This window comes from Helianthus annuus, chromosome 14 (assembly GCF_002127325.2).
Source record: "Helianthus annuus cultivar XRQ/B chromosome 14, HanXRQr2.0-SUNRISE, whole genome shotgun sequence".
Classification (NCBI taxonomy): domain Eukaryota; kingdom Viridiplantae; phylum Streptophyta; class Magnoliopsida; order Asterales; family Asteraceae; genus Helianthus; species Helianthus annuus.
In genome coordinates, this window is record NC_035446.2 from 147920451 (window position 1) to 147932155 (window position 11705).

General features: G+C 30.5%; 1 protein-coding gene and 1 long non-coding RNA gene across 3 annotated transcripts; one reads left to right on the forward strand and one right to left on the reverse strand.

The window, feature by feature from the left end:
* Positions 1 to 1244: 1244 nt before the first annotated feature.
* On the forward strand, positions 1245 to 4312 carry LOC110906069. The gene is made up of 5 exons (XR_002573632.2): positions 1245 to 1300; positions 1721 to 1827; positions 2179 to 2235; positions 3792 to 4022; positions 4129 to 4312. It is a non-coding gene; the product is annotated as an uncharacterized LOC110906069 (long non-coding RNA).
* A 3576-nt stretch (positions 4313 to 7888) lies between these two features.
* On the reverse strand, positions 7889 to 11705 carry LOC110904279 (OVARIAN TUMOR DOMAIN-containing deubiquitinating enzyme 12). Of its 2 annotated transcripts, none has more exons than XM_022150117.2 (11): positions 11574 to 11705; positions 10016 to 10348; positions 9786 to 9937; positions 9626 to 9699; positions 9462 to 9516; positions 9274 to 9348; positions 9116 to 9189; positions 8961 to 9009; positions 8784 to 8868; positions 8597 to 8653; positions 7889 to 8156 (listed from the first exon to the last, which is right to left on the reverse strand). In XM_022150117.2, the coding sequence occupies exons 2-11, from the start codon at positions 10302 to 10304 to the stop codon at positions 8137 to 8139; spliced, it is 930 nt and encodes a 309-aa protein (XP_022005809.1). In that variant the 5' UTR covers positions 10305 to 10348; positions 11574 to 11705; the 3' UTR covers positions 7889 to 8136. The 2 variants fall into 2 exon arrangements, with proteins under 2 accessions (XP_022005809.1, XP_022005810.1); XM_022150118.2 differs by having other exon boundaries at positions 11461 to 11687.

Genomic DNA, 11705 nt, shown 5'->3' on the forward strand with positions numbered 1-11705 from the left:
TAATGATTTTTTTTTTGAAACCTCAAATTTAAATTTTAGTGATTTATTTTTAGTATGATAATTTTTCCGGAATTAAGGTTTCTATTTAAATTTTAAATTTAAAAGTTTTCCATTAATGTGTTTCATTTTAAATTTCGAATCTGTAAATTGAATTTAAATTTGAAAGGTTAGATTTTCCTAATAAGTTTGCTTGATTTACGGGATTGGATATTAGTGATTTGATTTTTAGATTTTAAATTTTAAATTTTGAAGTCAATCATTATTTTAAATTTAAATTTTGAAGTAAACCATTATTGTGTTTGATTTTAAATTTTGTATGCTTTGAAATCTTGATGTTTTTTTATGAGATGCTTTGACTATATTATTTGTAATATTAGGGATGCTTCGAGTCTTTGACTATTGTTTTTGTACTCGAGTTGCATAGCTCACAAACTTTTTGTGCTTTGTAATTTTAGGTGAAGAGCTTCTTTCAGACTCCTTCCCCTACAAGGAACTATTGCATGGGTTCCTATGAGAAGTTGAAGAAAAGGTATATCTTGCACTGTTTTGTGAGTTATAATTTTTTGTATTTTAGTTATAATTTTTGTATTTAATTAGATTTTAATTCTTTAAAGATGTCTTTAATTTCTTTTTAAATCTGTTTTTGTTTCTATAAATAGATTAGTGTTGTTAAAGATGGTTTTTGTATTCGAAATTATGATTCGGTTTCTGTAAATAGACTTTGTTTCTATAAATAGATTGCCGTTATATTTTTTTTAAACAATGGTTACTTCCTTTGCAGTTATGGATAATGAAAACAACGCTCCTTCGTTATTAAAGTCGGTTGAGGACTATGATCCTATATTTTTCGAATTGTTCGTCGACCAAAAACAGGTTACTTCAGTTTTGTTGGTGTTGTTTGTTTTTTGATATGTATAGTCTTTCTTTTTATTTTTGTCTTTAGGTGTTAATTTGAAATTTTATGTGATTATCTTTTGAAGTTCTTATGGTTTGTTTTGTGGGTTATAATTTTTTGTATTTAGTTATGATTTTTGTACTTAGTTAATTGTTAATTCTTTAAAGATGTCTTTAATTTCTTTTTAAAGTTGTTTTTGTTTCTATAAATAGATTAGTGTTGTTAAAGATGATTTTTGTATTCGAAATTATGATTCGGTTTATGTAAATAGACTTTGTTTCTATAAATAGATTACCGTTATATTTTTTTTTTAAAACAGTGGTTACTTCCATTGCAGTTATGGATCATGAAAACAACGCTCCTTCGTTGTTAAAGTTGATTGGGGACTATGATCCTATATTTTTGGTATGTTTCTTAAGTTTTCAGTTTTGTGCACACAATAAGTTATTGCAACTTATATGTTTTTTTTTTTTGTTTCGATTGATAGGAAATACCATATGATTTTGCAACCTTATTGTGGGGAGAACAACTTTCATATGTCAATGTCTTAAAATTATTGATGATGATTTATCGTGAGTCATTGAGTTATAATTTTTGTATTTAGTTAGTTGCTTGATTTACGGGATTGGATATTAGTGATTTGATTTTCAGATTTTAAATTTTAAATTTTGAAGTCAATCATTATTTTAAATTTAAATTTTGAAGTAAACCATTATTGTGTTTGATTTTAAATTTTGAATGCTTTGAAATCCTGATGTTTTTTATGAGATGCTTTGACTATATTATTTGTAATTTTAGGGATGTGCTTTTATTTTGATTCATTAGGTGTTTATTTTGGATGGTCCGGAGTTTTTGGCTGCAACTATGTTGGACAGAGATATGCTTGCTATTGCTGTAAATTGGTACCATGTCGGTTGGTTTTGCTTGGTAAGGTTAGACTTTCCTAATAAGTTTGCTTCATTTACGGGATTAGATATTAGTGATTTGATTTTCAGATTTTAAATTTTAAATTTTGAAGTTAATCCATATTCTAAATTTAAATTTTGAAATAAACCATTATTGTGTTTGATTTTAAATTTTCAATTTCGAAGTCAATTATTATGTTAAATTTAAATTTGAAAGTTTGCCATTAATGTGTTTGATTTTAAATTTCGAATCTGTAAATTGAATTTAAATTTGAAAAGTTAGTCTTTCCTAATAAGTTTGCTTGATTTACGGGATAGGATATTAGTATACTTTGTTTATTGGGTTTTAACTAATAATTTGATTGATTCGGTTGTTAGATTTGTGACGATGCATCGGACAAACAACATTGGGAAAATATACAGCCTTGAGCCTTGGTAAGTTAACACATTAGTTAAGGTTATGATGTTTTTTCATGGCACCGACACATTATTGAGTAGTAGCGCATTAGGTTAGTGATATTAAAATTTGTGCATTGAGAAATTTTGTATATTGATTGATGTTTGAAATTGATTGTGAGGTCTTTGATTGTGCATTATATTGCTGATTGATGTATGAGATTTTGTTGATTGGCATAAGGTATTAGATAAGATGTGTTTGAAGTTGTGAAGATGAATAAGTGAGACATGTGTAGCAGATATTAGTGAGTGCACAACACATTAGTTAGGGTTTTGAATTATTGCTACAGGTTAGTGATGTTAGAGATTGTGTTATGAGAAATGTGTAGATTGAATTATGTCTGTGTTTGATTGTGACACCTTTGATTGTGCATGAAATTGCTGGTTATATGAGATTTTGTTGATTGTAGACAAATAAGTTTGAACATAACTTATTAGATTTGAAAGTTTGCCATTAATGTGTTTGATTTTAAATTTCGAAACTGTAAATTGAATTTAAATTTGAAAGGTTAGACTTTCCTTATAAGTTTGCTTGATTTACGGGGTTGGATATTAGTGATTTGATTTTCAGATTTTAAATTTTAAATTTTAAATTTTGAAGTCAATCATTATTTTAAATTTAAATTTTGAAGTAATGGCAATCTGAGTCTGATTTTTTCGTGATTAATATCCGCTTGAGTAACCCAATCTGAGTCTGATTTTTTTCGTTAACGATTCTGGTAAACTTTCCCGATTTGGGTTTTCTGCAAGGCTAATCATCTAAATTAATTTGTTATTTTTATGGTTTACCATTGCATAAGTTAGTATAATTTGTTGACAAACTTTTGTTTTGTGGGATAGTAGTCATAAATTGAGTAATATTCAAGGTTTATGTGTTTTTATTTTGATTCATTAAATAAGATGTGTTTGAGTAATATTTAAGGTTTATGTATATATGAGATTTTGTTGATTGGCATAAAGTGTTAGATAAGATGTGTTTGAAGTTGTGAAGATGAATAAGTGAGACATGTGTAGCAGATATTAGTGAGTGCACAACACATTAGTTAGGGTTTTGAATTATTGCTACAGGTTAGTGATGTTAGAGATTGTGTTTTGAGAGATGTGTAGATTGAATTATGTTTGTGTTTGATTGTGACACCTTTGATTGTGCATGAAATTGCTGGTTATATGAGATTTTGTTGATTGTAGACAAATAAGTTTGAACAATTAGATTCACATTTAAGTATAAAAAATGAGAGGTTCTTATAATCTGAATTATATTCTGAACGAAAAACTGAAAGGAAAAGGAAAAAAAGAATAATTTAACACAGAGAAAAGAGGATAGAGAGGGAGTTGCCACATTTTTAAAACCAAAAATATAAGGTAACCATGCTTCTAAAATCTACTATACTTTTTAATAATATTTTGTGGAAAATGGACTATATTGGGTAGGTAGTCAAACATGGTTTTTAGGGTCAAAACGGCTGTGTTGGGTTGACTCGGGACACTTTTATGAAAAATTTGATGTTTCTGACCTTAATAAACCATTTTTGTAGATGACCAAAGTATATCTCTATTTGAGAAATTCTCCAAAGATCCAGAGCCGATTGTTTCATAGAGCTGTGAAGTTGCGTTAAACATACTGGATTTTGAACGATCCGACAAACCATTCGAGGTACTTGGAAGATTAAGTCTCTTATCTGGGTGGTTGTTACAGGTTTAGGATGTTAAATGATTTTGGATGTACTCTGCGATGTCGATGATGCAGAGATGTTGGTGAAGCTCAGGTTAACAATTTCATGTGTATATTTTAATGAATAAAGTTTTTGTTGTTTATATTTTCTAATTTAAACTATTAACTTCTAAATTTAATTAAATGAGTTTGTTTTGCAGGTTCGAACAACTTCATGTGTATATTTTATTATAAAAAAATAAAAGTTTTTTTTTTATTTCATGGGCCGTTCAGAGAGGCAAGTTTCTGCCTCCGGTTCTTGCCCGAAGTTTCTGACCTTACTCGCAACCCATTGACTACAACTTTCAATTCAAAACAATTATAAAAAAATTACGTTTGAAAACATGTATTTTTATTTTATTTAATGACATAACTCGATTAATATAAAGTAAATTTTTCTACCCGTGAAGTTCGCGGGTGATAACCTAGTCTATACTATATAATAAAAGAAACCATTTTTGGGACACTTGTCATTCATTGAGACTATCTATTTTTTTGTTTTCTTATTAAATTAAATAATTTACAATTTTGAGGATAAATGTTGATCATCAATTTAGAAGATAATATCATTCATGTTCTATTTAGTTTGGGTAAACTAACGACTCTTTATTTTCTAATCGAATTTTAACTTTTTAATAAAACATTTAAGGATTAATTTACAATTTTGAGGATAAATGTTGATCATCAATTTAAAAGATAATATTAAATCAAATCTAATCATTATTATATAGTACTAAAATTATTGATTATATTAAATTTAAAAATATGTATTATCGAAAGTCGATTATTTTGAATTTACCCATTTACTGACATATTATTATATTATAATTCACAGCTTAATATATTACAGGTTATAATTTGTTGTTGGGTGAATAAACGGGTATGCTAGAAAATAATAATCTGATTTCTATTTAAATATAAAATAATGATCGTTAAAATAGGTTCTTTGTAGTCTACGAATGTCTTATATAAAACAAAAATTATAAATAAAATAACTTATATTTTTTTAAACGGCTAAGCTTTTTTTTTTCTCTCTCCATTAATTCTAAACTAAATAACTTATATGAGTATAGTCTACGAATCTATATCTATACTATATAATAAACAAACCTATGAGTGACGCGTATCATTTATTGAGGCTATCTATTTTTTGTTTTCCCTTATAATTAATAAATAGTACTTCAAAATTCATTTTTAAAGACATGTTTTGATGACTGTATGTGTCAACCGATTAAATTACATTTTATTCAACTTATATAATACACAATTTTATTCAACCGTTGTAATACGCAGTTTTATTCAACCTATGCAACACGTGCTTTTTTAAGATATATTTTTTTATTACTTAATGTATAAAATTATATTTATTTAACCCGTGTAACACACGGGGTTTTAACCTAGTTTAAATATATAAAAAACAAATTATAAGTGTATATCAATTAACTAATAAATAATAAATGATTTGAGCCCGAGATAACTTCAAGCCTAAAAAACTACTTAGAGCCAAACTCATATTTTTGAAACAAAGCTCAAAATAAACCGAGCACGTATTCATAAGTTAAACGCGTAATGCACGACCTATAAATTTATTTAGTCAGTCAATATAAAAATTAATTTAAGAGACCCGGTTCTTTATAAATTAGAAGTAAACTATCAGTTATTAACATATTCACCACTTACAAATTAAAAAATTAACACTGTTCAAAACAAAAAAAAAAAAAACAAAAAAAAAAAAAAACAAAAAAAAACATATTCACTAAAGTTGACATTTAATCAATCTCCTTAATCCATTGCGTGTTCTTGAAAAAAAAAAGACGGAGTCTTCGTTAAGTCTATCAAGTTATTTAATGAAACTGTCTGTTTTGGTTTCATAATAACTATGATGATTTATGTGCTAAATATTGATATTTATGCTATGATGGTTATGGCATTATTATTAGTGGTTTAAAAACTAAGTTTCAAGCATGAACTCAATTGAAGGTTTTCTTGGCCGCATCCCTTGAACCGCCTCGCGAAGAGATAGAATTTGTCATTTTATTAATTTTTGGAGATTGAGATGCCCGTTCTGTGGTCCTGTAAGAGGGTTTAGCATCATTCTCGTAGCGTCTGTCATCAGGTGAGGATCTGGCCTTGTGAAGAACCATCTGTCAAAAAAAGGAATTCCTTACTTTTATTCTTAGTTACTAGTATTTTGAAGATAAACTATCCCTGAACATTGGTCAAGAGCAACTAACAGAATGATAAAACTGTTGGTGATTTTAGTGTCATTAAGTCATTTAAATTTAGATGGCATGGGTTTCGCTACCCGGTCAAGTAGTGGTGCTCACAATGGAATAAAAAGTTGATTATCATGTTAAAAAGTCTTTGAAAATACATGATGGAAAGTTGCATGTGAATTCATCATTGGTAGTAACTGGTTATCATTAGCAGCAACTTGGTCCATCAGTTGCAAGTTGGCAACTATGATCGACAGACAATAAAGACGTTGTCGGTAATAACCTCAATTAACAGTAACTCAAGCTATCAACAACTTATGGTTAGATACTGTCAATATGCCAATATTATCTGAATGAGTTCTTGCTACCGCTAATGATAACTGTATAACTGTCAACTATTATAACTACCAACCGACACTCTTTCATGAAGTTGTCCATTGTTGCAATAAAACTTTGTGATGAGTTAAAAGGACAGACTAGTCATCCTTTTTTTGGAAGACTTCTATATGACACTACATCAGGGGCGGACCTACATAGTGGTCAGGGTGGGCGGCCGCACCCCTTGAAAAAAAAAATTTAGTGTATATTTTAGGCAAAAAACCCGACCGCACCCCTTGAAAATATGGTTGAACACCTCATTCGCACCCCCAGCAAATAATTTCTGGGTCCGCCACTGCACTACATAAAACAAAAGACACAAATTTGACACCCATCCCTTAAAATTGTTATATTTGTTACCGAACAATAACATTTTTGTTGTATATGGCATTAAACATTGATGGATATGTACTTTTGATACTAGGTGTTAAGGTTTTAAATACAAAACATGGGTTGTTTCAAATAAATATTTTGTTAGTTGTTTAACTAATCAAAATAATTCAAAAAGGGTTATAATACGAGACATGCTATTTATGTCGAAGGATAAATTTAAGAAAATCATATATTTTTAGCTGGTTTTAAGAGAATCTCATCCATCACTCTCAATTCGAGTGTTACAAAGATCTTGTATGGAGTTGTGTGAGCTTTTCATATAATATATGACTAAAGATAGTAATTGTTTAAAGATATGAATATTCCATCACCTTATCATCAGCTTTTATCCAACATAAAGTTCACGTGTCTTCTTTCAAACATGTTTTTCATGTTAGAGTTAGAACCACAATATCATATAACAAATATACAAGCATTTGATAGAAAGATCAAAAGTTTACGAGTTAAATGTCATTTTAGTCCCCATGGTTTGGGTCATTTTGCCAGTTTAGTCCAAAGGTTTCATTTTTCACCTCTGGATTCAAAAAGATTTCATTGTTGCCATTTTAGTCCGCTGGGTAAATTTCATCCATTATTTCTGTTAACGAGAAGGGCGATTCAGTCATTTTATATGGTCGAATTGTCTTTCTAGTTAACAGAATCACATATAAAATGACCAAATTGCTCTTCTGGTTAACAGAAAAAATGGATGACGTTAACCCAGTGGACTAAAATGGCAACGGTGAAACCTTTTTGGACTCACAAGAGAAAAACGAAACCTTTAGACTAAACTAGCAAAATAGCCCAAACCACAGGGACTAAAATGACATTTAACTCAAAGTTTATATTCTTTAAAAAAGAACAGTTTTTTTTTTTTTTTTTTTTTTTTGCTATTTCTAGTAGTGGGGCCTATCATTGATGCACTTAATTAATTTGTATCATATGATGCATTGGATGGTGTACTTTTAATATTTTAAGCTTTGTTTTGATCATGGATAAAAGATCAACTATTGATCTTCTCTCAAGTTCTGGTTTAAGAGTTTCCCCAGAATAACAAACATTCTAGTTGATACAGAAAATCATAAAATGAAATATGTTGTTGTATGCTAGGTATTATGCAACATATACCCAATAAAAATGAGTAGATACTATGTTGCATGTCAAATAGCCACTCAAATTCCCATCTTCTACATCATTGCTTTATCATCTCATATTTGGGACATCTGCATATATAAACCATGTACAAGATTAGAAACCAAAATTACTACAATCACGACGCGACCTCAAAAAGATAACCAAGCATGTAACACTTCATCTAACTTCATAAACTCACCCTTTTTTTTTTAACCAGGAGACCCTGTTACCGGAAAACTTACAAGACCCCTCTAATAGCCTACTAACCAATGGGATCAGATAAATCATAGCTTGCGTTAGGCAAGTGGCCTTCAAGAGGTTATGGTAAAAAAGAATTATCAGTCACCACTACACCACCCTTGTTGGTTTTCATTAATACATCCTCCATAATCAGAAATTAGTATATGCATTTATTTTGGGGGAAAGAGATTATACTAATTTCTGATTTATAGGAATTTAATTAGGATTTTAGAGCCACACCAGTCTCTTATTATTCATAATCATTCAATATGGAGTTATTAGTTATTACCTTCCACGGGTAATATTGAATTGTAGTGAACCTCTGCCCAAAAGCTTAAGAAAATTACTGCCACAAAGTTATCATAAAAAGAAAAAGCAATTAAGTCAAATTTATATATAATATTGCATCTTGTTAATTATAATTCCCTTACTATCCTATACTATATATCATAAGGGCAGCAAACAAAAAATAATACCTCGATTTGACCTTTGAACACTTGGAACAATCTCAATATAGCAGGTGTCCTTGAACGACGTGATTACAAAGATTTTGATGCCATACTGCACCATAAATCAATCAATGTTATATACTGGTCAAGATTATGTAGACTGATGCAAAAGAAATATATCTACAACGACGTGAAATCTCATACCAAATCAGCAGCAGCCTGTAAAGTGACATGATCACCCCATTCGCCGGCCCTAATTTTATTACACAGATTTAAAAAAAAAAAAAATAAATACAAGGTAAGATGGTAACATGGGAAATAAGTGTTAACCAAATTAAGAGAAAAGAGGCGGCAAATACTTTGCCATGTTCTTCAAGTAATCACTATAAGGCATGGGGACGTATCCCTCGTATATATCTGCATGTAATTTAAGCTGTGAAAAAGAGAATCAGTATTAGAAAGGGTAGAATTCAAAATGAATAAATAATCACAAGAAAACTAACATGTTTAGACCAACCTGATTTACAATTTGTTGTCTCACAAATTTATGATGCTCGGCTGTACGGTAAACTTGATCTGATAGAGCTCGAAACTGAGAAATGAAACGTATTGTTCAGAGTTCATATTAAGCAATTATAACCACATAGCTTTTATGATGTGTCTTGTACATGAATATAATTTAACTGTTTGATTAAGAGTTTTCACCTGGCAATTTCCGTCCCCTTGAACTTTAGATTCTACTAACTGGTACAACTGCAGCCTGAAGAAGAACGATTTATTTAACCCTTATATCACACTAACAAATATAATAATAATAATAATAATAATAATTAGGTAAAACGATAATGAATTATGGTACGTCCTAATACCTGTCGAGTAGCCTCTGATGATCTAAAGTTGCCTCGTCTATAGAAGGTATTTCTCCATTGACTCGAGGGACATGCTATACAGAAATCCAGTAGCAATTTCTTATATATCTGATTGGTAAAAACACTAACAGATAACTATATTCCAAGATACGACACTTACAGGAACAGAAGCCATCTGATTCAACCTCTTGCCAACTTCATCATCAAATGCATACTCATCACTCAGCTCCAATGAGTAAGACAATTCCTCTTCATAGTCCAACTGCCTTGTAGGGCTGCCACATGGCATATCATTTGTGTTCTCATCATCTCCTATAAAGCATACAAACATCATTAGACTGGAAAAAAACTTAAATAACCGAACAAGAACAAATTTTGCTTATCTGTTACCAAGAGTGCAGTTTGCCATCGATTGATGAAGTGAATCAGAATCCTGTAAGTAAAATGATGCTTGTGAATGATCAATTGGTTCACAAGAAGGTTCAAGGGTATGATGTTTTTCGTTCTCTGTGTTGACACATTCCGTGTTGTAACTGAGTTCCCTTGAATATTGATCATGATAACAATCTGTGTAATTTTGTGGACCGTAGCTGGAATACCCGTTGTCAGTGGGTGGCCCACCATCAAAGAGCTGAAGACCCCACCGAACAACATCAGGATCCTGACCATATGAAAACATTTTGCTAATGTGTGAAGCGTGAAGTTTATTTCATGTTCTGTTGGCTGCAAAGATAAGATAAATTTGTCAAAATATTAGGCTGAAAAGAGAGAAAATAGCCTAATTCATAGAAAACCACAAACTTTATCTACTAGTGGTCCCTAGAAAGATTATGATAATGGACTTATTATGTGGCTAAACTTGGACGAATAAGGTTTTGGTGTTGTTTATTTAAACAACACACCCACTTTCTTTGCCACAAGATACTATTATAATACCGCATTACCCGAATACCAATATCAACCTAGCTACAGAATATAAATAAGTGCATGACTGACTTATGGTTGGTTACACAGAGGAAGTAAAGGTTTGAACCTTAACCCATATCAAGCTACACGTAAGACTCAAAGTTATTAACAAAGAGCCTTTATTGAATCGGCTATAAATAGACGGATTTGAGTCGGTGGCAGCTTGCCAAACTATAACTTTACATCTTTATTAAAGAACAAAGCCTTTCAGGTAAGTGTACCTTTTCTACCTATTCTTATTCAGCGTTGATGTGATTAAAATCCATCGGCTCTCTAGGGGCGATCGTCAAAGACTTTATTAGTTCATTCATGATTAGAAGTTACGACTTACAAGTATGGTTATCCGAGAGGATATTTCAATCAGGATCATGGAACCCTTATCATTGCTTTTTTAACATGGTATCAAAGTATCGCTGGGACCAGGAAGAAAGTTTCTATGTAATGGCTAGTGGAAATGGTAGTCAGCTTGTCACAAATATAGAAGAGATAAACATAGCAACACTAAAAAGAGAAAGTAAACCTAGATATCATATCAATAACAGTAGACATTAACCTAATTAACCATTAACAGTCAAATAACTCATTTTATGCAGCAAATTTCCAGTTAATTAATTCCCTTTCCTCTTACATAATTGTAATTAAATAACCTAATTGATAAAACTTAAAGCATATAAACTAAATCTAAAGCATATGCACAAACTGATTCAATTAACAATAACGATTGTAAAGCAAATTCGATTAAACGATGAAGATGCATGTGCGATTTAAGAGACAAATTGTAACATATGAACATACAAATCCGATTGTACAACAATAAGAATCGAACAAATAACAACACATTGTGTGATTTGATGCATTGCAGCAATTACCTAATAATTAATGTGAATCGAAGGAAAAGAGTGAAGAGATTGAAAAGCTGATCGGCATAAAATAAGGGCGATTTGCTTTTAGATTAGATGCATTGGTAGGAATTATTATGTACCTGAATCGGATATTAAATTGGAGATCGAAAAAGTGGCTCTTCAGAAACGGAATCATCAAAAGATGAACAACGTCATCTCTGTCTGTTCGAGAGTGGAATACTCACCACGGTCGCTTTTGCAATAGTGTTTTT